At 44.9% G+C, this 22,913-nt stretch overlaps 1 protein-coding gene across 1 annotated transcript; it reads left to right on the forward strand.

Moving 5' to 3' along the window:
* The first annotated feature begins 5,600 nt into the window (after window positions 1–5,600).
* On the forward strand, window positions 5,601–22,416 carry GNG10 (G protein subunit gamma 10). Its single transcript, XM_053301050.1, has 3 exons — window positions 5,601–5,828; window positions 19,826–19,957; window positions 21,250–22,416. Exons 1-2 carry the CDS (start codon window positions 5,748–5,750, stop codon window positions 19,949–19,951), a joined length of 207 nt encoding a protein of 68 aa, XP_053157025.1. The 5' UTR covers window positions 5,601–5,747; the 3' UTR covers window positions 19,952–19,957; window positions 21,250–22,416.
* Window positions 22,417–22,913: the final 497 nt, after the last annotated feature.

The raw sequence follows: 22,913 nt of genomic DNA on the forward strand, positions 1-22,913 counted from the left end.
GACACCTACACATGGAGAACTGCTTTAAGTATTGCTTTTTCCTATCTAAGCAATATATGCGATGTGCATAGCTTGAAGTGTATTATGTATGTTCCTACCATCAGTATGTGGGTTAGGAAACTAACATGCACATTTTCCTCAGCCATGAGTGAATACATGCCATAACATGATACATGCATGTTTTCCTATAAAGATTGCCATATTAAGGGAATAGTACGTTCTATTTGCTCTATGGATAGTGAGTGCTGAGGAAAGCATCTTCAAATGATAGTGAATCCAGATGCTCAAGTGCCTGTCTGGAAACAAAGCAAAGCCACCCAAAAAGATGTACTTGGGGGACTCCTTAGTACGCAGAATTATAAATCTGTAAATGTGAAGAGTTCTGTTTGGTGTTTTTATAAGTCCTCTGGTGGTTCCTGTATCTGCTGCCACCATTTATCGATGACAATGGATATTTATATACCGCTCTTCAACCAAAGTTCTCCATGCAGTTTACATAGAAAAATACATCAATAAGATGATCCCATCCCCAAAGAGCTCACAGTCTAAAAATAAACATAAGGCGGATATCAGTAACAGCCACTGGAGGGATGCTGTGCTGAGGTTGGATAGGGCCAGTTGCTCTCCCCATATAAGAGAATTACCACTTTCAAAGGTGTCTCTTTGCTCAGTTACCAGGGGCCCCTCAGCAGAGGCTGATCTACCACAGCCTTCTCCCATAATATGTACTGCCCTCAATAGCAGGGGAATGCTATGGGCATAGGGTGTTACGACAATAGAGAAAGCCCATATAGTTTCAAGATAAAAAGGATTTGTTTCACAACAAGCAAAACAAAATATAGTCCTTTCTAAGCCAGCTTCTTCTTTAACAGTTATACTGAAAGCATGGAGCATTGAAAGAAGGAAAAATTTCAGGTCTTGGAAGGAGAGAAAACTCAGGAAAATGGAGGGCCAATGGGGAGAGGAAATTAGCCTGCTGAAGCCTCTAACAGCTTATTGTAATATCCTAGAGGTGGGTACTAGGTGTGGAGAGAAACATACAAAGAATTTGTGTGTGGGGGGGGGAACAACCCATTTCAGGAAAAAGGAAAATCTGGATTGTGATCCATTGTATCCATAAGAACTGGGTTTCTGCGCCTGCGCAGGGACCTCCCGGGCTGACTAGCTAGCTCCTCTTCGCGCCCCGCCCGTCTGCACGTGCCTTGCAGATTCCGTTGGAATCGACGGTTGGGGCGCCTCTCCTTCAGTTTTCTCTTGACCGCCAAAGCGCTTACACCTCTTGGCTGTTGCTCCTCAATTGTTATCAAAAATTTGACTTCGGACTGTTTGACTATTCTCTACTGAGCGGATTAATTGGTTTGACTTCAGAACGAACAACGGACTTGATTTTGGGACTCTGATTCTAACTACGAAGTTTGTACAGGACGGTTTTGACTCGGAACGGCGAACGGACTTGATTACGGACTCTGCTTTGTTTGTTCCTAAGATTGTTTACTGAATTTGACTCGGAACGGCATTTGGACAATGGAAGCTAAGAAGACCTTCAAACGGTGTGAAAAGTGTCGAGCAAAGTTGCCTTCGACTGATTATCACGACGCCTGTTTGATGTGCCTAGGAAAGAATTTTTTTCTTTCCCCACTCTTCATGCCCTACTCCCACTATATTGTAATAAAATAGGTTGGGGATGGTAGCCATCCTTAAACCTGCCCCCCCCCCGTGCTATTTAGCACAATAGGCTGCAAAGTGTGGGGAAACTTTTTTTTTAAAGGTGCCCTCCTGATACTCTTCCCTCCTGAGGCTTCAACAATAATACAAGGTTTCTGTACAGGATGGTTGGAGCCCTGAACCATGAACCCTGGGACTTGGGACACATTTTGGTGCAGGTCCCATTTGTTGGCCTATAATTCTGAAGTCAGGTTTTATTCTGTAGGTATTCATTTTATGTTTCGTAGTCCAGTATTCAGAGTGTGTGTTTTCTCACCTTTTCAGAGTTGCTAGCTCTGCCAAACTGTTCCTGGAGATTTCCCCCACCCCCAGTATTTTTCACGATACAAAGCCATTAAAATCTCCAGCACTGCTTGACCCCTGAAGATTCCAGACCAGTCCTGGAAGCTTGGCAACCCTACACCTGTTAACAGGTATCGTTGGCAGTCTATACCACAATAAAATTTTGTGTGGAATTCTATATCTAAAGATGGAGGGGTTGGGGGTTAAAGTAGCTATTCTTGGGTCTGTTCAGACAATATTCCACTCCCACAACTAGGAGGAGACATGCCAATACAGCATCCATTGCAATGGTCAACAGAGGATGTCCTGACCCCCTTTCAGCACATCCCTTTATTACATGGGGGGCTGTTCATCCAAATGGCCCCTCTACATGCACTCTGAATACTTGTTTAAAATATTGCATAGAGGGCCCATTTGGATGAACACTCCTATGTGATAAAAGGACATGCCAGGGGGGTGGTGATGTCCACAGAGGATGTCCCACTGGGTGCACTGTTGGCACACACCCTTCCTAATTGCATGGATGTGATTAGGGATGGTATCATCTGAACTGGTCCAATTGAATAAAAGAACTGGGGAGCCTATTTTAGGAAGCATAGGGGATTGGGGCTAGCGTGTTTGGTTTTAATTCAGTATGTATTTATTTTAAGCATGTTTACTCCTTTGTTCAGCCAACAAGGCACCTAGAATGGCTTACAGAAAACCAATAAAAATAGCTTCAAAACAATAAAACCCCTAGTTTTATAGCTGCTTCCCTCATGGACACAAAGAAATCGTATGTAGATTTAACAAAAGGTTTATTCAGAAACAAGCTAACCCCGCCATTAGTACTTTCTTGCTCTCCTTGCCTATGTCCCTTCTTTCTTTCTTTTCCTCCCTTTTCTCTCTCTCTCTCCACTCACTCACCCTTCTTTGACTTTCTTTCTCCTTCCATCTTTCTTCTCCTCCCTTGTTTATTCCTTTCTTTATACTCTTTCTTTCCCCCTTTCTTCCTTTCCCTTCTTTATTTCATGTTCCTTCCCTTCTTTTTTATTTCTCATTCTATCCTTCTTTCTTTCATATTTTCTCTTTCTCTCTCTCTCATTTCTACCTCTCTTCCCTATCTCTCTTTCCCTCCCTTGTTGATTGTCTTGCAAGGAGGGGTTGAGCGGATGGGTTCAAGGAACCCGGGCCCTGCAGCTCCTGAGGGGCCCCCCAGCTCCACCCCTCCCTATTTTCTTCATTATTATTTCCCTCACTCTGAGGAGCCACCAGGGAGGGGGGCAAACATGGCCGCATCACCCCTGGCTATGCCCCTGCTCACAGGGGTGGGTTCTCTCCTTGGCCAGCAAGGAAGACAAGGGTGCTTATAGGAGCGCTGTCATTGCAAAGGTCCCACTCTGGGGCTTGTATTGGTGTGTATCACATGTTAGACTGGGACCTGGAGAGGGTCATGTTACCATCACGTGTAGCTGTCTGAAGCACCAATTCTTGTTCCCTCTCGGGTAACCTCCCCCTTCCCGCTTTGTGTTTGTTGGGATCTCTCTCAGAGCCATACAGAAGGCAAACATACTGTTGGTGTGGTGACAGTCTCACACTCAGCCTCTCCCCCTGTAATCCCCCCAGGGGTGCACCTAGGTGATTTTGGAACCTGGACCTAAAGGCCTTTGGAGGCCCCCCAACTGGAGCCACTCCCCAGCAAGTTAAGCATCATCACCTAAAGGCTCTTGGAGCCCCGCCCCACCCCCATGCTGCAAGTTAATCATCATCCTACACACACACACACACACCCCGTGATACGCACAGTATTTTTAACACACAGGTTCTTAAGGGCACAAACAGCAACTGAACTCACAAGAATGTAAGAATATAAAACAGGTATATGTATACATCATCCTGGAGCGAATCTATTTATGTGGTCACTAAGAGTCAACACCGACTTGACAGCGCTCAATCAATCAATAAAATATGTATGCAAATAAGCATTAGCAGAAATATTTCAACACGCTACTTAACATATTCCCATCCCATAACATATTGAGTTCCCCATTCCCCCCTCTGTCCCTAAAGCAGAGGTCACATTCAGCCACCCAGCACAGGTAACAGTCACACTTGGCTGCCCAATGCTGCACAGGCAAGCAGCACAGCGACCACACCTGGGACAGACTAAAGAGGATTTGGGGGCTCCCAGGGGGTGTGGAGGCCCTGGACTTTGGCCCAGAAGTCCAGTGGTAAGAGCACCTCTGATCACATGCAAAGTAATGTTGCATCTTTATGTGACCCTTAGATACTCACTGATAGGTTCTCAATTTTAAAACATCTAACTGAGATTTGATAGGCATATACTCTTGCCATTGTCTGAAAAATGGAATATTCGTAGGCTTCTCATCTGAAGCTCATGCCTGATGGGATGAACTTGAATTCATAGCAGGCATTAATCTATCAGATAGCAAACCAAGCCACATCTTGAGGAGATGTAGGGAATTCCTTCCTATCAACTATTTTGTGGGTGGGATTTCCAGTGCTAAACAGAAACATTCTACATGTGCCCAGAATAGATAGGTGTGTGAGAGAGATTCCTTTGACATAATTTAGCAATCTTTAAATTACTGGAGGCCGGGGCTTTCCACTGAAAGCCAGGTATGTTTATTTTACACTGTCCAGCAATTGGGGCAGGCCTGCATGAGAACCTACCATGATCCTGCTGCTTCAATGTTTCAGAGCAGGAAACTGTCAGGTTTTTAAAACAGTTCACATTTGTATGAGTTTGGACTGAGAAATTCTTCGCTCATGATGACTTTTCCCTTTGATTCTACTTAGTCACTTTACGAACCCTCAGGGGATTATTGTATCTATTTTATTGTTGTGAGCTGCCCTGAGCAGTAGTGTACTGGAGGGGTGGGATATAAATATTTTAAATAATAAAAAATAATTAATGAGACAAAGTTTGAGTTTTCCCATCGATTGCTGGGTGAGACATGTAGAATGCATCAGTGTGCACTAGGAATCACCCCAGGGGTAGCTATAATTGAGCTGATGGGTTCAAAGAACCCAGGGCGCCCAGCTCCTGAGGCCCCCCCCCAGCTCCACCCCTCCTATTTTTTTCATTATTTCCCTCACTCTGAGGGGCCATGGGGAGGGGGTGAACACGGGCCCCCTCCCCCCTAGCCAGGGGCGTAGCTAGCGGAGAAGGGGCCTGTGTTCACCCCTCTCCCCAGCCGCCCCTCTGAGTGAGGGAGATAATGAAGAAAAAAGGGAAGGGTGGAGCTGGGGTTCTTTGAACCCATCTGCTCAATTATAGCTACACCCCTTCCCCTAGCTACTACACCCCTGAATCAACCTCTCCCTTCAACCCCACGCAACCATGCCCCATATCTCTGAGGCAGCTCTAGGTAGGCTACTACCGATTTGCCCAAACTTAAAAGGAGCCATTCTCCCCCAGAGAGCCCTGTTTCGGTTTTAGGCTAGAACATGCTTCTGAAGCCGTAGCCGACCTGGCTATCGGTCTGCACGTTTCGAACGACGAGTTGGCGGGTCGGGCCCTCTGCGCGCCTCGCCCGCCACTGCCAGTGCCAGCTGGCCGCGCCGCTTGCGTCTCCCTCGGCAAAGGAGGCCGACTGGGGGTGGGGGGAGCTTGGGCGCTGCCTCCTCCCACTTCGAGCTCCGTTCTTCCTGCATCAGAAGAGCTTCGTCTGGGGCTCGAGGAGGTCCGGAGTCACACCACAGGCAGCAGCCGAGTGCCACCAGCGAGCAGTGCCAGCATGTCTTCCAACTCCAGCCTCAACACCATGCAGCGCCTGGTGGAGCAGCTGAAACTAGAGGCCGGCGTGGAAAGGATTAGGGTAAGTCTGAGGCAGCGCTTACAGGAGGAGGATTGTTGCACCGCGGAGAACAAGCCCCACTCTGTTCGAAAGCGAGAGAGAGAGGGGGGGCTGCTGTGGTCCCCTTGCTCCCGCTAGGTAGGGAAGAAGCAGGGATCGGCTGCTTTTTCCTGACGCAAAAGGGCTTGGTTTTCTAGGCTTCCTTTGTCCTCGTCGGATAGATCAAAGACGTGGATCGACTCTCCATGGAACTGAACAGACATGGGAAGGCATGTTGGTCCCTTTTCGCAGAGCGAACCTGTGAGAGTAGCTGGGAAGAAGAGGTTAACATTGGAGACAAAACAGGATCCAGGCGTCTCTTTGTCCAGGCGTCTGAGTGCAGACTACAGAGAGAGCTCCTGAACTGTATCTAAATACACACATCGCAGTTTGCTTTTTGGGTCCTTGGTGACGATAAGAGAATCCTGGCGAGGAAAACTTCTTGTAGCCTAGGCTCACCCGCGTGATCGTGTGTATGAGACAGACTGCGTGGCTGCTGCTGTCCATTCTAGACTGGAAACAGGCTTTGGAGTCGGACACGGCGAGGACTTTTTTTTTTTAAAGTTGATATTGGTGGGGTGGTTTTCTTTTCTTTTCATGCAGCAGGAAGCTTAGGGGTCTTGCTCCGTGGTGGTTCTTTGGTTGCTTTTCCTAGATCTGCTTTGAAATACGCCTTTGTTCTCAAAGATGAGCTCTTTGGACAGCAGGAATGAGCTGTGGCGCCCCCTAATTTGTGACTGTGGAAGAGGCCCTCATTGTTTTGTAACAGGAATGGCCTTTGTGTACAGCTGCTCTCGGCCGAGCCTTCTTTTTTTAGACCGAGTCTGTCGTGGAATTGCAAAAAAGTAAAGTAGACTTTCAGCCTTTGTGTGGATCTGCAGGCTAAAATTATCCCAACTGACTGGGAGGAAAAACAGGCGATGCCCAATTGGATGGGTGGCTGAGCGCCGTCAATAAATACACAGTTCATTCAAGGAGAAGAGCGTGGTAATTAGGAACAATACCCGGGCTTGCGGTGTGCTAGGGAATGGCATCCAATTAGATTAGACATTTCACTCTCTGCAGCAGCCCTAGTCAGATTTTAGCTTTCCCACGTGCTCTCTTTTTAGCAGCAAATAAAAAGAGAAAAACAATTTGCAGTGCAATCCCAATTGTACTCAGTGGGACTTACTTTTGAGTAAATATGCATAGGATTGCACTGTTCGATTGCACTCCTGTGCACATATGCTTGGAAATTAATCATTGTACATACCGTATATGTGGTGGATTAATACTGGAGTGGAAGTCCCTTGGCTTATTTTAGATAAGAATGACCTATAGACATAACTATCCTTATGTGCCGTTATGCCTAGTGGCACATTCCTTAGGCCATGAGGACCAGTTACAGTAAACTGCATCCCATGATGCAAATTTGGCCTTTACAATGGCTAGAGCATGTCATATCATGGATACTTCCATATTCTGGACCAGGGTTTAGAGTTAGGCAGTACAGGAATTAATTCAGATCACTATTGTGCAGCTCTGTTTGGTTGTAGAATAGGAAACGTAGGAAGCAGTAGTATTATACAGAGTCAGATCATTGGTCCATCTAGCTCCATGTTTGTTTATTATTTATTTATTTATTTTATTTATCATATTTTTATGCCGCCTGATATGCATATCTCTAGGTGGTGTATACAGTTTAAAATATTTATAAATCACAAATTAAAATACATGACAATAAAAACAATATAATAAAATTATTTTTAAATGTTTTAAAAATTATTAAAATTCTAATTAAAAGCCTGAGAGAACAGGAGGGTGTTGAGGTTCTTCCTGAAAACAAACAGAGAAGGAGATGCTCCTATTTCAGCAGGAAGCTTATTCCAAAGCCCTGGGGCAGCCACAGAGAAAGCCTGGTCCTGGGTCGCCACCAGACGAGCCGGTGGCAACCGTAACTGGACCTCTCCAGAAGATCATAACAGGCGCCTGGGGTTATGACAAAGGAGGCGCTCTCTCAAACATCCTGGACCCAAGCCATTAAGGGCTTTATAGGTAATAACCAGCACTTTGTATTTCACCCGGAAACATATTGGCAGCCAGTGCAGTTCTTTTAGAACTGGTGTTGTGTGGTCCCTTTGTGTCTACTGACTGGCAGTAGCTCAATATTGTCTACTGACTGGCAGCAGTTCTCCAAGGTTTCAGACAGGAGTCTTTCCCAGGCCTCCTGGAGAGGCCAGGGATTGAACCTGGGACTTTCTGCATGAGCTCTAACTCCAGAACAGTTTCCTGCTAGCAGAAGCAGCTTTGGAGAGCCATGAGCATCTGTGCTTCTCCCTCTCCCTCCTCTTCTGCATATGAGAAGGGAAGAGGGAAAGCTTTTGCTTTGAACTACACCATAGTTCTGCATTACACACAAATTTGTGGAACTGTGGATTCAATAAACCAGCTTCCAAAATTTGTATAAAACAGAACTGCGGTTTCAGTCACGTCAAAAGCGGAAGCTTTCACTTTTGCCTGTGGAGTGGGGGAGTACATGAGCCCAAGGTCCATTCTTGTCATGGAGAACTGATCTCCTGTTGGATCTGAACCTGACCAAGTCACATAGTGTTTCACAGCAATATTATATCCAGCCATTTCTGTGTCCTGGACAGGCATTGAAAATCTGCATTTCTTCCCCCTGCCCCTGCTCTCAATTGTTGAACAAAGAAAAGTGGGGGGGGGGGGCGGGGAAGAGAATTGAAACACATTCTGGTTCTGAACTTCTTTAGACATTTTGTAAGTTTATGTGGAGGTAGAAGAACAGACAGTGCTTGGTCTCTGCCAAGCAGTAAACAGGGCATGGCCAATTTTCTCTCACAATCAAGATAGGAATGCCTATTATCTCCCCTTCTGTTTAAGCTGGCCCTTGAACCATTGGCAGTTGCAGTCTAGAATACTGCACTTGATCAGACATATCCCTGTTGGTCAGAATGAACTTAAAATTATTCTTTATGCTGATGATGCCCTGCTGTTCATAACAAATCCAAATAAGTCTGTACCTCAGCTAATGGATCTAATGGCAATGTTTCTGGATATAAAATTAACTGAAGCCTTATGCATATGTTCATATCTACAGTAATTCCACATGTAACATTTGCTTCAGGGATTGCCTCTCAATAGTCTGCATACTTTCTTCAATAGAATAGATCTGTTGTTTTGCATGTTTCTATGGGAGGAGAGATAAAAAGACCAAGAATATCTTATAAAAAGGCACAGCTCCCAATTAAGAGGGAGATTTAATTTGCCAAATGAGACATTATCGCTGTGCTTTCCTAATTGTGATTTTGGAGATCAGGCTTGATCTTGGACGAGGTTCCTCTCTGAACATACATGGAGTCACAACAATTTGGTCTCTTAATTGAGGCTCAAAATTTATGAGATACATTTAAATTACTAGATATTCCTCTATTGTCACCAATACCAGATCTGCATTGGTCAGAGTACTGAGAGTTTCTAAATCAGACCCATTTATGCATCGCTTTCTGACCTTATGAGGCAAACTAAACATAAAGATTGCAGGTGAATGGATAATGTGGCATTCTTGGGCTATCTCAATTCATTGGCACAAATCCTGGTTTTCAAGCAAGCAAAGTATGCTGCTCTGACATAGCCTATGGCAGTGGTTTGAGGCTGACATCTTGGGAGTTTCTGAACCACTGGAGTTCTGATCACCGGAATAATCTGTCCATAAGTACAGCATTTGTCTCTGCAGGACAACCCATAACTGTGGACAGCAGAGGCTGCAGAGCTGTGAGAATGGAGGCAGGGCTCCAGACCCTGCTCTTGGGGACACTGTATGTGAGTGCAGCACCCACGTTTCGGGCTCTAGACAATCTGTGGTTGGTTTCTGTATGAGAGTGTGTTGTACAAATGAGTTCCTCTTGGAAGAGGATCCACTTTACCTACAATATGGGATGGCCTCAGTGGTCAAGCATCTGCTTTGCATGCAGAAGGTTCCAGGTTCAGCCCAGTGTTCCCTCTAAGGCGTGCACATGTGCATGCGCTCACAAGTTTTTGGATATCTGCTCCGTTAATTTTAAATCCCGCTTGAATCAAGAAGGTACCACTCTGAATGCATATGCGTGCACACTGCCTTGATATGGCCACCAGAACAAAACTCATTCCACATAGAGATGGGGGGGAAACAATAGAGGGAAGACTGCTTCAGTCCCTGGCAGCATCTCCAGGTAGGGCTGGGAGAGACTCCTGCCTGAAGCCTAGGAGAGCCACTGCCAGTCAGTGTAGACAACCCAGAGCTAGATGGATAATGGTCTGACTTGGTATACGGCCGCTTCCTGTGATCCTATTACCACAGGAGACATGAATAGCTGTTCACTTCATCACTACGAATGAAGGCTACATTTGGATTGGTTGCTGTTCTTTTCTGATTCCTATATTTTAATGTTTTACTGTGGGGTTTTTTTCCCTTGCTTGGTTGTATTTCTCTTGTTTTGTGTGTGTGTTAATTTTGTAAGCTGCTAAGAATCCAGTTGGTTGTAAAAGTCTCTTAAATAAATATGGACAGATGGTCTAGTGATTGTTTTGTGGGGTAGTAACTTTTAAATAGATTTGTCTATGTGGTTACCCCAAAGGCTTATACTGCCTTGGCTTTGCCTGCAGACTGGTGGTTGTGGATTGGGCTAATTCATGCTTCTATAGCTCCAGTCTTTTCTCTTTTAACAAAACCTCTCATCCTATGGTGCTATTATGCTTTGAGCCTTATTATTACTCACATATGTATTCTGCCAGGGAGCTACACATTTAGGCTTAGTTCGCTAAGCAGCCATTATTTGTGGTTGCTACCAATGCCTTCTCTTCCCTCAGATCCTTTTCTGGCCCATACAGAGGTCCTAGGAGAGAAGGGGGTATTTGGTTGTTTGTAGGGAGCGATAAAGATGGTAAGAAATAGTGAGAGCCCTCTCCTGCTACTCTGAAATCATTCCTGCGGTTTCTTTCTTTCTCAAACATGGCAGTGGAAACCAGCCCTCTGGTGAGCAGATCTGACTGCTGCTGGGTGCCCTGCTTGCCAGAGGGCTGAGGGCACTTGCCACTGGTGAGCTGGCAAGTGAACGGCAGCATGTCCATATCCTGCCCTTCCTTCAAATACCTTAGTGCAGCATGCATGGGTTACTCCATTATTCTCACAACAACCCTGTGAGATACATTAGGCTGAGGCCCCCCCTTGACCTTTAGGGGTGAGTGTTGGGATTTGAACCCAGGTCTGCCTAGTCCCAGGCCAAGTCTTTAAAGCACTCCATCACACAGGCTCTCTCTTTAGTCATCGAGTCCTGTGATGTCTTTCTTATGTCAATTGATACTCAGGCATTTGAGCCGTGTGGCCTAGCTGCTGCTGCAGCGCTTTACAACCCACAACTGCCTTCCCACCTCAACGACTAAGACATTCAAATGTGTTGCTTTTACAAGCGGGCCAGATGTAAAGTGAAGCAACATCAGAACCACCATTTATTGGTAGTCTGGTATGGCAAATCCAAAAGTGAGCTTCTCTGCCCATGCTATTACTGGTGCCTGCCTATGTCATTCCAGGCAGAAGTTGGTGTGCAAGTGCTGTGTGTGTGTTTAGTGCTTTTGTGGGGGAGGGGGGTGTTTCGTGACTTGTTGGTGAATTTCGTTGTGCCTTGGTGACATTGAGATATCCCAAACCCAGTCATGGATTGACCTGACAGTCAAACATAAGATATAAGATGGCATTTTTGTGTTAAAATTGACCCCTGGGAAAGGGCAGTTAGTTGCTGTTTATGAAGCTTTCCCTGCTGGCAAATGACTGGAGCTGGGAGACAGATGAACCGGTCTCCTTGTCATGAATTATTTATATATTGAATTATGAATCATTTATATATTCATTATTATGAATTATTCATTCATAATCATGGGCGGAGAGCTGGTCTGGTGGTAACATGCATGAATTGACCCCTTTGCTAAGCAGGATCTGCCCTGGTTTGCATTTGAATGGGAGACTACATGTGAGTACTGTGAGATATTCCCCTTAGGGGATGGGGGTGCTGTGGGAAGAGGATCTGTATGTTTGCATGCAGAAGATTCCAAGTTCCCTTCCAGACATCCGGGCATCTCCAAGGTAGGGCTGAGAGAGACTCCTGCCTGTAACCTTGGAGAAGCCACTGCCAATCTGTGTAGAAAATACAGACCTAGATGGACCAATGCTCTGACTCGGTATAAGGCAGATTCCTATGTTCCATTTGCTCACATGCATCTCTTCTTAACCCTTGCTGCTCCTATTCTTTCTTCATCTCTGTTGTTTCTTCCCACTGTAAGACTTTAGATTGTGAACTCCATGAGGCAGGGACCTGTCTGGGTTCCTGCGAGAGATGTGCAGGGAACTGGGCAAGGGATGTTGAAAGGCAGGGGTGGGGGTCTGACTTTAAGTGCAGGGGAGGATGCACTTACCCCTCCCTCTGCTTTCCCCCCACCGGCGTCCATTTTTGTCAAAGCTCATTGGGGCAGCAGCATACCCCCCTGCTGCTCCATATCCTCTTTGTTTGGAAGTACCCAGTGTGTGTGCGCACACCAGGTGCACGTGCATGATGGTTGGGCGAGTGTGACGTGCACGCGCACGAGGTACTTCTGGGCAGAGAGGAGAATGGGCAGCAGGGAGGTATGCCACCGCCGGAGAGCCAGCGGGGGGGGGGGGTAAGTGCACCCTCCCCCGCCCTTAAAGTCCAATCCCACCACCTTCAAACCGGCCAAGCAGGTGGTTGTTCGAACCGCGGTTCATGCACACCCCTAGTTCCTGCTTCTCTGCCTAGATCCAGGTACACTGAATCTGTTGTATGAATAATGCAAATAGAAAGTGCAAAGTCCTTTAATCCCCATTAATAACTTGTATTGTATTTGTTCTCACCACAGCTCTGTGAGTTAGGTTTATATTAATTCCATTGTATAGGTGAGTCTGAGAGCGGCTGACTTGTCCAAATTCAGCTGAGGAGTCCATTGGAGATTTGAGCGCAGGCTTTACTTCCCAGGTCACAGGTTTTAAATTCCTGCAAAAGGTTCCAAGTGGGCCCTGCTGTTGTGCTTCTTTGGGGAGATTGTTTAGACTTGGGGCTATCATAGAAAAAGGCCCTGCTTCATCTCCACTCCCTGCTGGTTTCCTTCACTGTGGGGGTCCCTTTGGGCCCAAATAGGAGAGATGCTGAGAGATCTCCTGCTGTTTGTGTTTTTCACTTTCGCTTTTCTTTTTGTTCAAAGCAGCCACAGGGATCTGAACCAGATCAGAGGAGCACCTGGTGGTGGTGGTGGTGGTGAGCTTTTAGCCCTTCCCTCCTCTTTTTCCTGGTCAGTAATGGGGTTAGACTGGGAAAACCTCAACCTAACCTCCCATCCCAAAGCTGCCATTTTTCCTGCAGGGAAAACATACCAGTACCTATGTCATTCCCATGTGTTTTTGTCTTGTGGGGTGAATACCAGCCTCTTTGGGACAATTTAGATTATGAAATGGCACCGGGAAAAGGGCAAAACACCCCCTCTGCCAACAGTGCTCCTCCAGTTCTAGCACGCCCCCCTGCAGCAGCTGCTTTGAACTGGAAACAAACACAAACAGCAAGATATCTGATCGCCATGCATCTGCCAGGATCTTGTCTCATTTGGCCCTCAGCCAGGGCCACCATTTCAGGCTTCGGTGTGTTGGAGGCAAAGTATATAAAGTGACTCAAAGGCAGGCTCTGGGGCATATTCAAGATTAGATTCCAACGCCACCCTCACTAAAATAAAATAAAAGCACGTGTGTATTTTAAGAGCATTTGTGGTTGCTACTATTCTAGGCCTTGTGATAACCCAGTCATCCTAAGAAATCATCATGTGAGGTCTGAAATACCATGAGGTGAAGACTATACCCACTTCCTCTGCATGAGACTCCTGCTCTCAGCAGTGCACAACTTGCCCATCTTATCAAGCATAGGGGGCTTGAATGTGGGGAGATGCTGTCGTGCTTCACTTGTGTACATGCTGTGGTTATGGCTAGTCATCTGGAAGTGCCTGCAATTCTGCAGTCCAGTTCTGCATCTGGGAGTTGTGGAGGGGAGCAGGAAGCACCCCCTTCCATCCCACACCCTGGAGGGCAAGCACATAGACAATTTGATTCCGTAGATTCTTCCCAGTCAATGAGAAGAGCATAAGAACAGCCCTGCTGGATCAGACCCAAGGCCTATCTTGTCCAGCATCCTGTTTCACACAGTGCCCTACCAGATGCCTCTGGGGAGCTCACTGGCAAGAGGTATGTGCTTGCCCTCTCTCCTGCTGTTGCTCCCCTGCGACTGGTATTGAGAGGAATCATGCCTCTGACGCTGGAGGTGGCCATCAGACTAGTAGCCATTGATAGACTTGTCCTCCATGATTTGTCTAAGCCCCTTTTAAAGCTGTCCAAGCTGGGGTCCATCACCATATCCCATGGCAAAGAATTCCATAGATTAATTATGCACTGTGTGAAAAAGTACTTTCTCTTGTCAGTCCTAAATTTCCTGACCTTCAGTTTCATGGGATGACCCCTGGTTCTAGTGCTGTGTGTGAGGGAGAAAAATTTCTCTCTGTCTATCCTCTCCACTCCATGCATAATTATACACCTCAATCATATCTCCCCTTAGTCACCTCTTTTCCAAGGTAAAGAGCCCCCGATGCTGTAGCCTAGCCTCATAAGGAAGGTTCTCCAGGCCCCTGATTATTTTGGTTGCCCTCTTCTGCACCTTTTCCAGTTCTACAATATCCTTCTTAAGATTTGGTGACCAAAGCTGTATGCAGTACTCCAGATGTGGCCACACCATATATTTGTATAAGGGCATTATAATATTAGCATTTTTATTTTCAATCCCCTTCCCAATGAATCCTAGCATGGAATTAGCCTTTTTCACAGCTGCTGTGCACTGAGTCAACACTTTCAGTGAGCTCTCTACCACGACCCCAAGATCTCTCTCCTGGTCAGTCATCGACAACTCAGATCCCATCAACGTATATGTGAAGTTGGGAGTTTTTTGCCCCAATATGCATCACTTTACATTTGCTTACATTGAACCACATTTGCCATTTTGTCACCCACTCCCCCAGTTTGGAGAGATCTTTTTGCAGCTCCTCACAATCTGTTTTGGATTTCACTAGCCTAAATAATTTAGTGTCATCTGTAAATTTGACCAATTTGCTGCTTTACCTCAACTTCTAGATCATTTATGAACACGCTAAAGAGCACTAGTCCCAGTACCAATCCCTGGGGGACCTTACTTCTTACTTCCCTCCATAGTGAAAACTGTCCATTTATTCCTATGCTGTTTCCTGTCCTTCAATCAGTTACCGATCCACACATGAACCTGTCCCCTTACCCCATGACTGCTAAGTTTACTTAAGAGCCTTGGGTAGGAAACTTTGTCAAAAACCTTTTGGAAGTCCAAGTATACTATGTCAACTGGATCACCTTTATCCACATGCCTGTTGACACTCTCAAAGAACTCCAAAAAGTTAGTGAGGCAAGACTTTCCCTTGCAGAAGCCATGCTGGTTCTCTTTCAGCAAGGCCTTTTCTTCTAGATGCTTAACAGTTTTGTCCTTAAGTACGCTTTCCATCAATTTACCTAGCACCGAAGTTAAGCCTGTAATTTCCCAGATCCCACCCACCCACCCCCCGGATTCCTTTTTGAAAATCAGAGTTACATTGGCTACTTTCCAGATCTCTGGTACAGAACCTGATTGCAGGGGAAAGTTACATATTTTTGCTAGGAGATCAGTGATTTCACATTTGAGTTCCTTCAGAACTCTTCAGTGGATGTCATCTGGCCCTTGCGATTTGTTGATTTTTAGTTTTTCAAGACTGTTTAGAACATCTTCCCTTGTCACCTCAAATTGGGCCAGTTCTTCAGCTGCTAAACCTGAATAGCTCAATTCTAGAGAGGGTATATGGTCAGTATCCTCCACAGTGAAAACAGATGCAAAGAACTCATTCAGCTTATCTGCAATCACCTTATCCTTCTTAATAATCCCTTTCACACCCTCATCATCTAAGGGGTCAACCACCTCCCTGGCAGTTTGCTCCTTCTGGTATATTTAAAGAAGTTTTTGTTATTCCCCTTGACACTTCTAGCTATATGCTCCTCAAACTCTCTTTTTGTATCCCTTAGTGTCTCCTTGCATTTCCTTTGCAAGAGTTTATGTTCCTTTTTGTTCTCTTCATTTGGGCAGGACTTCATTTGGGCAACTCCCCTTCTGGTTTATCCAAAAAATGTGAACCCTCTCACCTTAGAGGATTTTGCTGGCCAAAGCAGATACCTCCCAGTTTCTTTCAACAATTTCTTAGGTGTCATTTTAAAAGCTATTCTGCGACCTTTTTTATTTTAAGTTCCAGCAGTCTGGTTCCATCTTGGTTCAAGTGCAGCCCGTCCCTTTTGTACAGGTTTTGCTTTTCCCAAAATGTATCCCGCCTAACAAATCTAAACCCCTCCTCCTGGCACCACCGTCTCATCCACACATTGAGACACCTCAGCTCTGCCTGTCTCGCTGTCCCTGTGCGTGGAACAGGAAGCACTTAAGAGAACACTCTCCTGGGGGTCCTGGACTTCAATATGCTACCTAGCAGCCTAATTTTGGCTTCCAGGACCTCCTGACTGCATTTCCAACATTGTTGGTGCCAACGTGCACCACGACAGCTGACTCCTCCCTGGCACTGTCTAACTGCCTACCTAGATGCAGTGTGATGTCCACAACCTTCGCACCAGGCAGGCAGGTCACCGTGCATCTACATGTGGGTCACAGACCCATCTATCTATGACCCTAATGATCGGATTACCCGCTACTAGGAGGCCCCCACCTCCTAGAGGAGTATCCTCTGTGCAAGAGGATATGGGTGCATTATCCATGGAATGGGTCCCTGATAAGGGCGTGTTTCCCTCTTCCTCAGACCAATGTCCTCCTTCCCTGAGACCTTAACTCTCCATGACAGCAGAAGCGCTGTCAGCCGGAGAGTGAGATGCCTCTATCACATCCCTGAGGATCTCATCCACACACCTCTCTGCCTCCCTGAAGTTCTCCAGGTCAGCCACCTTGTCGTCGAGGGAACGAACCTGTTCCCTGAGAGACAGGAGTTCTTTGCACTGAGCGGACACTCAGGACTTTTGCCCCTCAGGCAGATAGTCATACATGCAACACTCTGTGCGGTACACTGGGAAGCACCCCCTCCCCTGCTGGCATTCTACCTTCATAACTGGTTTGACTGGCTCCTCACCTGGAATGAATCCCCCACTCAGGCTGACTCCTCTGACAAACACACCAGCCAGAAATCAAGCCCTAGAAAATTACCAGCCCTAACAAACTTACCTTCTCCTTTGCCTTTTGTTTTTCTGTTTGTTTGTTTGTTTATCTATATATTTATTGCTGTGATTTCCTTGCTTTAGGAGAGAAATACAAGTTTGTTGTCTCCTCTTCCTTCAAGATCAGCAAGATCAAATTTTATTATTATTATTATTATTATTACATTTATATCCTGCTCTTCCTCCATGGAGCCCAGAGCGGTGTACTACATGCTTGAGTTTCTCTTTCACAACAACCCTGTGCAGTAGGTTAGGCTGAGTGAGAAGTGACTGGCCCAGAGTCACCCAGCTAGTTTCATGGCTGAATGGGGATTTGAACTCGGGTCTCCCCGGTCCTAATCCAGCACTCTAACCACTACACCACGCTGGCTCTCATTACATTAAGCTTCCAGACCAGAGAAAGTTTACATGGGTATTGGTAATCTTTGAACGCTGGATTGAGCAGATGCCACATTCATTCATTTATTGGTAGCTAATGAGATTGAGGATGCAGAAGGACATTTCCCATATTAAATATTATATTATATTATACTTACCACTTCTTAATAGTTCTAAACATGATTTACATAGAAAGAAGAAGATGGTTCTTTGTCCCAGAGGGCTTGCACTCTAAAAGGAAGCATAAGTATAGACACCAGCAATAGCCAGTGGAAGGGCAGTGACACTGTGCTGGGACTGAACAGATTCATTTGCTTGCCCCTGCTAAATATAAGAAGATCACCCCTTTGAAAGGTGTCTCTTTGCCTAGTTATCAGGTAACTAGTTAGAGTAACATAAACCAAGGAAGGGAAAGGCAGTTTCTTGCCCATTTTGATAGAGAGGGAGATAGCAGGCCAGGGGCGCAATCCACAAACAAGTTATGTGCAAGACCCATTGAAATGAATGAGAGTGGCACGAAAATGCTAGAGTATCCTTGTGCAACTCCATTCATTTCAGTGGAGCTTGTGCAGGAGAATTTGCTGGTGGATCATGCCTCAGGTGTAAGTGAGCAAATGTACTGTAGTGGCTGTGTCTCTACAAGGAAATTGCCCTTTATCCTGAAGAAAGGCATTTATGTAGACAGATGGGCTTGAGCCTTTCATCTTATGGAATTGTTCTGTTTCAATTTGTTGTGAACCAAATATAAATTAATAATCTTAATGGCACCAAAGATTTATCTCTCCCACCTTACCCCAGATCTGGCTGTCTACCAGATAACTAATGAAAACAGTGTGGCACTTTGATCCTTCACACAACATCCTGCCAAGTCCATTTTTAAAAATATGAAAGAACATCAGTTTAAAAAAAAAAACACACTGCAAAAACTATATGACGTAAGATAAATCTTGATTCTCAGCCAGAAGCTGCTGTTATAATTTTCAGTGTGTGTGTATTGTCCTATCTTGTGATCACTGTGAAGTCTTCCAGACTTCACTTCAGATACACAGTGTTTTCTGTAACGTCTGGAATTGTCTCTTTGTGGATCTCTAAGTCTGTCTTTTCATTCCAAAAGCAGTTTTCCACATTCTAAAAACAGTTCCTCACAATGCCTGAAAACCCAGATTTAAGGCTGACATTCTAAGGCTATTGCATTGCTGCAGTTTATTGGTGGCTGTGGTTCTTGCTTCAAAATTCATGAGAAAGCACTGAGACAACTTAAAAAGCAAATCTATAGCCCAGTACCACGGAGCAGGATAAATCATGATTCTTTTAACTGGAAAAAAGTAAATAAAATTCTAGTACGTTTTCTCCCAGTGGCCTTGAAAACATCCCAGATGTGAAGTGAACAGATTTCCCAGCATCTGCCTTTGAACCTGGAATTTCCATTTTGCTGTCATTTCTAATAGTGGCTGATTGGAACTACTCACCATGAATCAATCTAGAAATTGCTATGAGCTATGATAAATAAACAGAAGCTCCATATGTAGAGGCATTACACATCTGAATACCAGATGCTAGGGAAAGAGAGGAAAGTAAAGGGTGGGGTTGTTGCCTTCATGGCCTGCTTGCTTCCTGGAGGCATTGGGTTGATCATGGCTGAGAACAAGATGCTGGACTAGAGCAGAGGTTCCCAACCTGTGATGCTCCAGATCTGGCTGAACCACAACTCACATCATCTCCAGCCATACTATATTGTAGTTGGAGTGATGGGAGTGGGTAGTTCAGCAACATCTGGAGTACCACAGGTTGGGAAACCCGGAACCAGAGGGACCCTTGAACCAACACCCTTAATCTTTTTGTGTTTGTGTGACAGATTGCCTCACAGGTGTTAAAAGCACAGGGCTCCGTCCTGCCTCCTTCCCCAAAGGACAAATTTCCTCAGATACTGCTAGACTTATCCACCAAGTGTTTAGCTAGCCCTTGCCATTTATGCAAGTGGTGATCACAATATTCTTTGGCAATTAAACCCCTGGCCTAATGAGGCTTTGTATAAAGAACTAATGCCTTAAACCCATTCCATGTCACTTTCCATGCATGACCTGCATTCTGTATTTGTTTTCTGTTGAGTATTTGGAAATGTGAAAACAAATGTGCGCCAGAGCTTTGTGAATCTCAGGTAGCAGAGGTTTCAGCTTTGGAAGTTTCAGGAAGGTGTTCACTTAGAATTTCATGATGGCTTCATAACCAATGTCCTTTCTCTTATGTCTCTTCATTTGTCTAGGTCTCACAGGCAGCTGCAGAGCTTCAGCAGTACTGTATGCAGAATGCCTGCAAAGATGCCTTGCTTGTTGGACTTCCTGCTGGAAGCAACCCATTTCGGGAGCCCAGGTCCTGCGCATTGCTCTAAAGACAGGTATTCCCTTTGCTGAAGCGTGCCCCTCTCTTGCGCAATAGGTATTTGGGTTAGTGTTAAGAATATTGGATTTGAATTTGGGGAAACTGGATTCAGATTTCACTGGGAAGCCTTTGGGCAAGTCAATATGGACAGGGATGGATTTACTCCTCAGGAACTACCCCCCACCCCCGAGTTCACCAATCAGGCACTTTCAAAGTCCTGAGAGTCCCTCGGCCTGGGCCTATGAGGCCTATTGGAAAATCTGTCCCTGTATGGACCAATGCTGTGTACATTTATGGATTTGCTTTTTAAAGTAGTGCATTATGTGCCTATGTGTGATTGTTTCTTAGGCATGCAACTTTTCAGCAGTCAAATCTATGAACAGCCCTGGCCAGGCATTCAAGATCCTGCTTACTGATCTGTTCAGGGATCTTTCCAAAACATTTCCCCTTATTGCTATGTAGCATCAGTGCTAATAGTATAAGATCTAGGACTGTGTGTTGTGGTTCTGCTGGAGCATAAGGGGAAGAACCCCATCAAATGTTGCACTGGACCTGGAATTTAAATCAGATTCTGGTTCTTAATGGCTGCAAAACTGAGCTTGAAAGTAATGCCAGCTGGAATCTTAGAAGCCAGAGAGATGTCTGAACAGGATTACAAGTTGTTGTTGGTGTGGTTGCATAGCTGCTTGCTTGCCTTGAAGACCAGCAACACCAAAATAAATAATGCAAAATATTACACTTTGAATCTTCAGTAATGCAGAATAAGAGAATTTATGCAAATTGTATCTAGTTTACAAATCTATAATTTATATAGATTGCACAATTCAGCTATTTTGGCACAGGCTATGGATTCCCTGACTGCAGAATTTTTTTTATGGAGCTATGTTTAATTATGGGGATGGGGCTTGATCCTTAATGGCTGGTCTAGGGGAAAAGAGCAGGTTTGTTTTCACCCCTGTGATGTTCCCCGAGTGCACCCATTTAATTGCTCTGAAATACATGAGTAGTTGCAATCCACATCTATGGAGAAAAGTAAAGTGCTGCACTTGGGGACAGGGTTGTGATTTAAAGCAAAGCCTGTGCCAGACACTGGCTGTCCTGACCCCAATTGCCAGGTATCCTACAGGGGGTGCTGTCTGTCTGTGTGCAGAGAAGCATTGCGCCACTGGGAGGGTACTTGCACTATCCAAATCTTCCTGTCGTCATGTCAGGCATTTGACTACTGTAATCTAATATGCTGCACTTGTTGACTGTTGAAGGGACCCAGGAAGATCACCATTTATGAAACGCGTTTTTTTCTTGTTGCAGGGAAGGTTCTCAGGAAATTCTCTTCAAGCATGAGGAATCCCAACAGCCTTCCTTTTTTCAACAAACACTTTCTATGTCCTTACTTTTGTGTGGCCAAAACAGTTTGTTTAGATATTAATTAGTCTGCTTGACTGTCTTAGTAACTGATTAGACGTTTTGCTGGTATATGTATTAAGGAAAATGCTTTCCTTTCATAATTAAGTCAGCCTATTTTCTACACTTATTCCTCTGAGATGTTTACATTTTAGAAAAGAAAATTACCCAAAGACTTATTCCTTAGTTAATTTTGTGCCTGAATGAGGCACTCACTAGGTACCTTACTAACAGCTTTTGACTTTTCTGAACAAAGATGCTTACAGTGAGCACAATCCAACCACAGTTAGGCCCATTTAAGGCTGCAATTCAATGCCCTTTGAACTCAGTAGGACTTACTTCTGAGTAAATATACATAGGCTGCATTTCCCATTGATTTCACTGTGAAACCTGAGCACATACTTAACTTTGGCTGGATTGTGCTACATTTTAGTAAGAGAACAGTGGCCATCTATCCCATATGGAAAGACGAGTGGCATCTAGGACCTTCAAGCAGCACAGTACTGGCAACAGAAGCGCCTTTCCACGAGTGGAAGGAAGGTTGCATTCACACAGAGGAACTGCATGAGTGCAACGGGTTCTTCCTAGAAAGTGCTTCCTTCCGCCAACATCGTGCTAGGCTGGAAGGTGCCAACATTTTCTTTATAAAATGTTGGTTCTTCTATTTTTGAAATCAGTGGGTGACAATTTACTGAAATAGCTGATGTCATCTGTAATGCAAATTGAATTCTTACCACATGTTCTCCACAGAAGGTCTAGTCTGTTTTTATGTTTGATTGTTCTTCTACAGAAAACTGTTTCTCTGAAGTTTAAGTTGTACTCGGCAAATAATCACATTGAACATACACTACATAATATGAATGCAAACAGTCCCATAGGCCAAACCTTTTCATGCCTTGAAATATTATTGGAACCTCTACAAATCCATTTTTGGGTGCCTTTGTTCTTTGGGGCTTTTTTTTTTTTTTAACCGAGCACTTTTACACAAACACTGTTTACTTTTTTTAAAAAAATATTCTGTTTAAACCATTGTTTGTATTAATATATTAGAAGCTTTTAAAAATCTTTCCCTGATTACTTGGACTGTTTTGCTTATTGTGTGAAAAAAGATAAGTGCTTTTGGCACTAAAAGAAATAGGTTTGATGGAGGAATATGCAAAACAAAGGAATCGGCTTTCTTCTGATGTATAAGATTACATCATTGTTAATTACACCCCCTAAGTGCTATTTTTAGAAGGTCAGATAAGCAATTTGATTTGCTAATATGCTTGCATAGTAGAAACAAGGAAGGTTGCTCTGTTGAATCATAAAAATACCCAAGGTGATTTGTTTATATTCAGTATCAGTTTAAAAAAAAAATAGATATCAAAAGCCGGGCTGAAAAGATGGGTCTTCAAGACTCTCCTGAAGGCCCCTAAGGAAGGTAATCCTCATACCCATGAGAAGCGTGTTCCACAACCTAGGGGTGACCAGATGTACTAGTGGCACCCGAAGATAGACCCCTCCTGATGATCTCAATGAGTGGTGGGGATCTTGTAGAGAAAGGTGCTCTCTCAGGTAACCCAGACCTA

The sequence above is a fragment of the Hemicordylus capensis genome, chromosome 2, assembly GCF_027244095.1.
Source record: "Hemicordylus capensis ecotype Gifberg chromosome 2, rHemCap1.1.pri, whole genome shotgun sequence".
Taxonomy (NCBI): Eukaryota; Metazoa; Chordata; class Lepidosauria; order Squamata; family Cordylidae; genus Hemicordylus; species Hemicordylus capensis.

Excerpts from the sequence above, each read along its gene's own strand:
- GNG10 (XM_053301050.1), top strand. The coding sequence starts at position 5,748 with ATGTCTTCCAACTCCAGCCTCAACACCATGCAGCGCCTGGTGGAGCAG. Across the intron at positions 5,829-19,825 it reads CCGGCGTGGAAAGGATTAGG|GTCTCACAGGCAGCTGCAGA; the intron begins GTAAGTCTGAGG and ends TCATTTGTCTAG.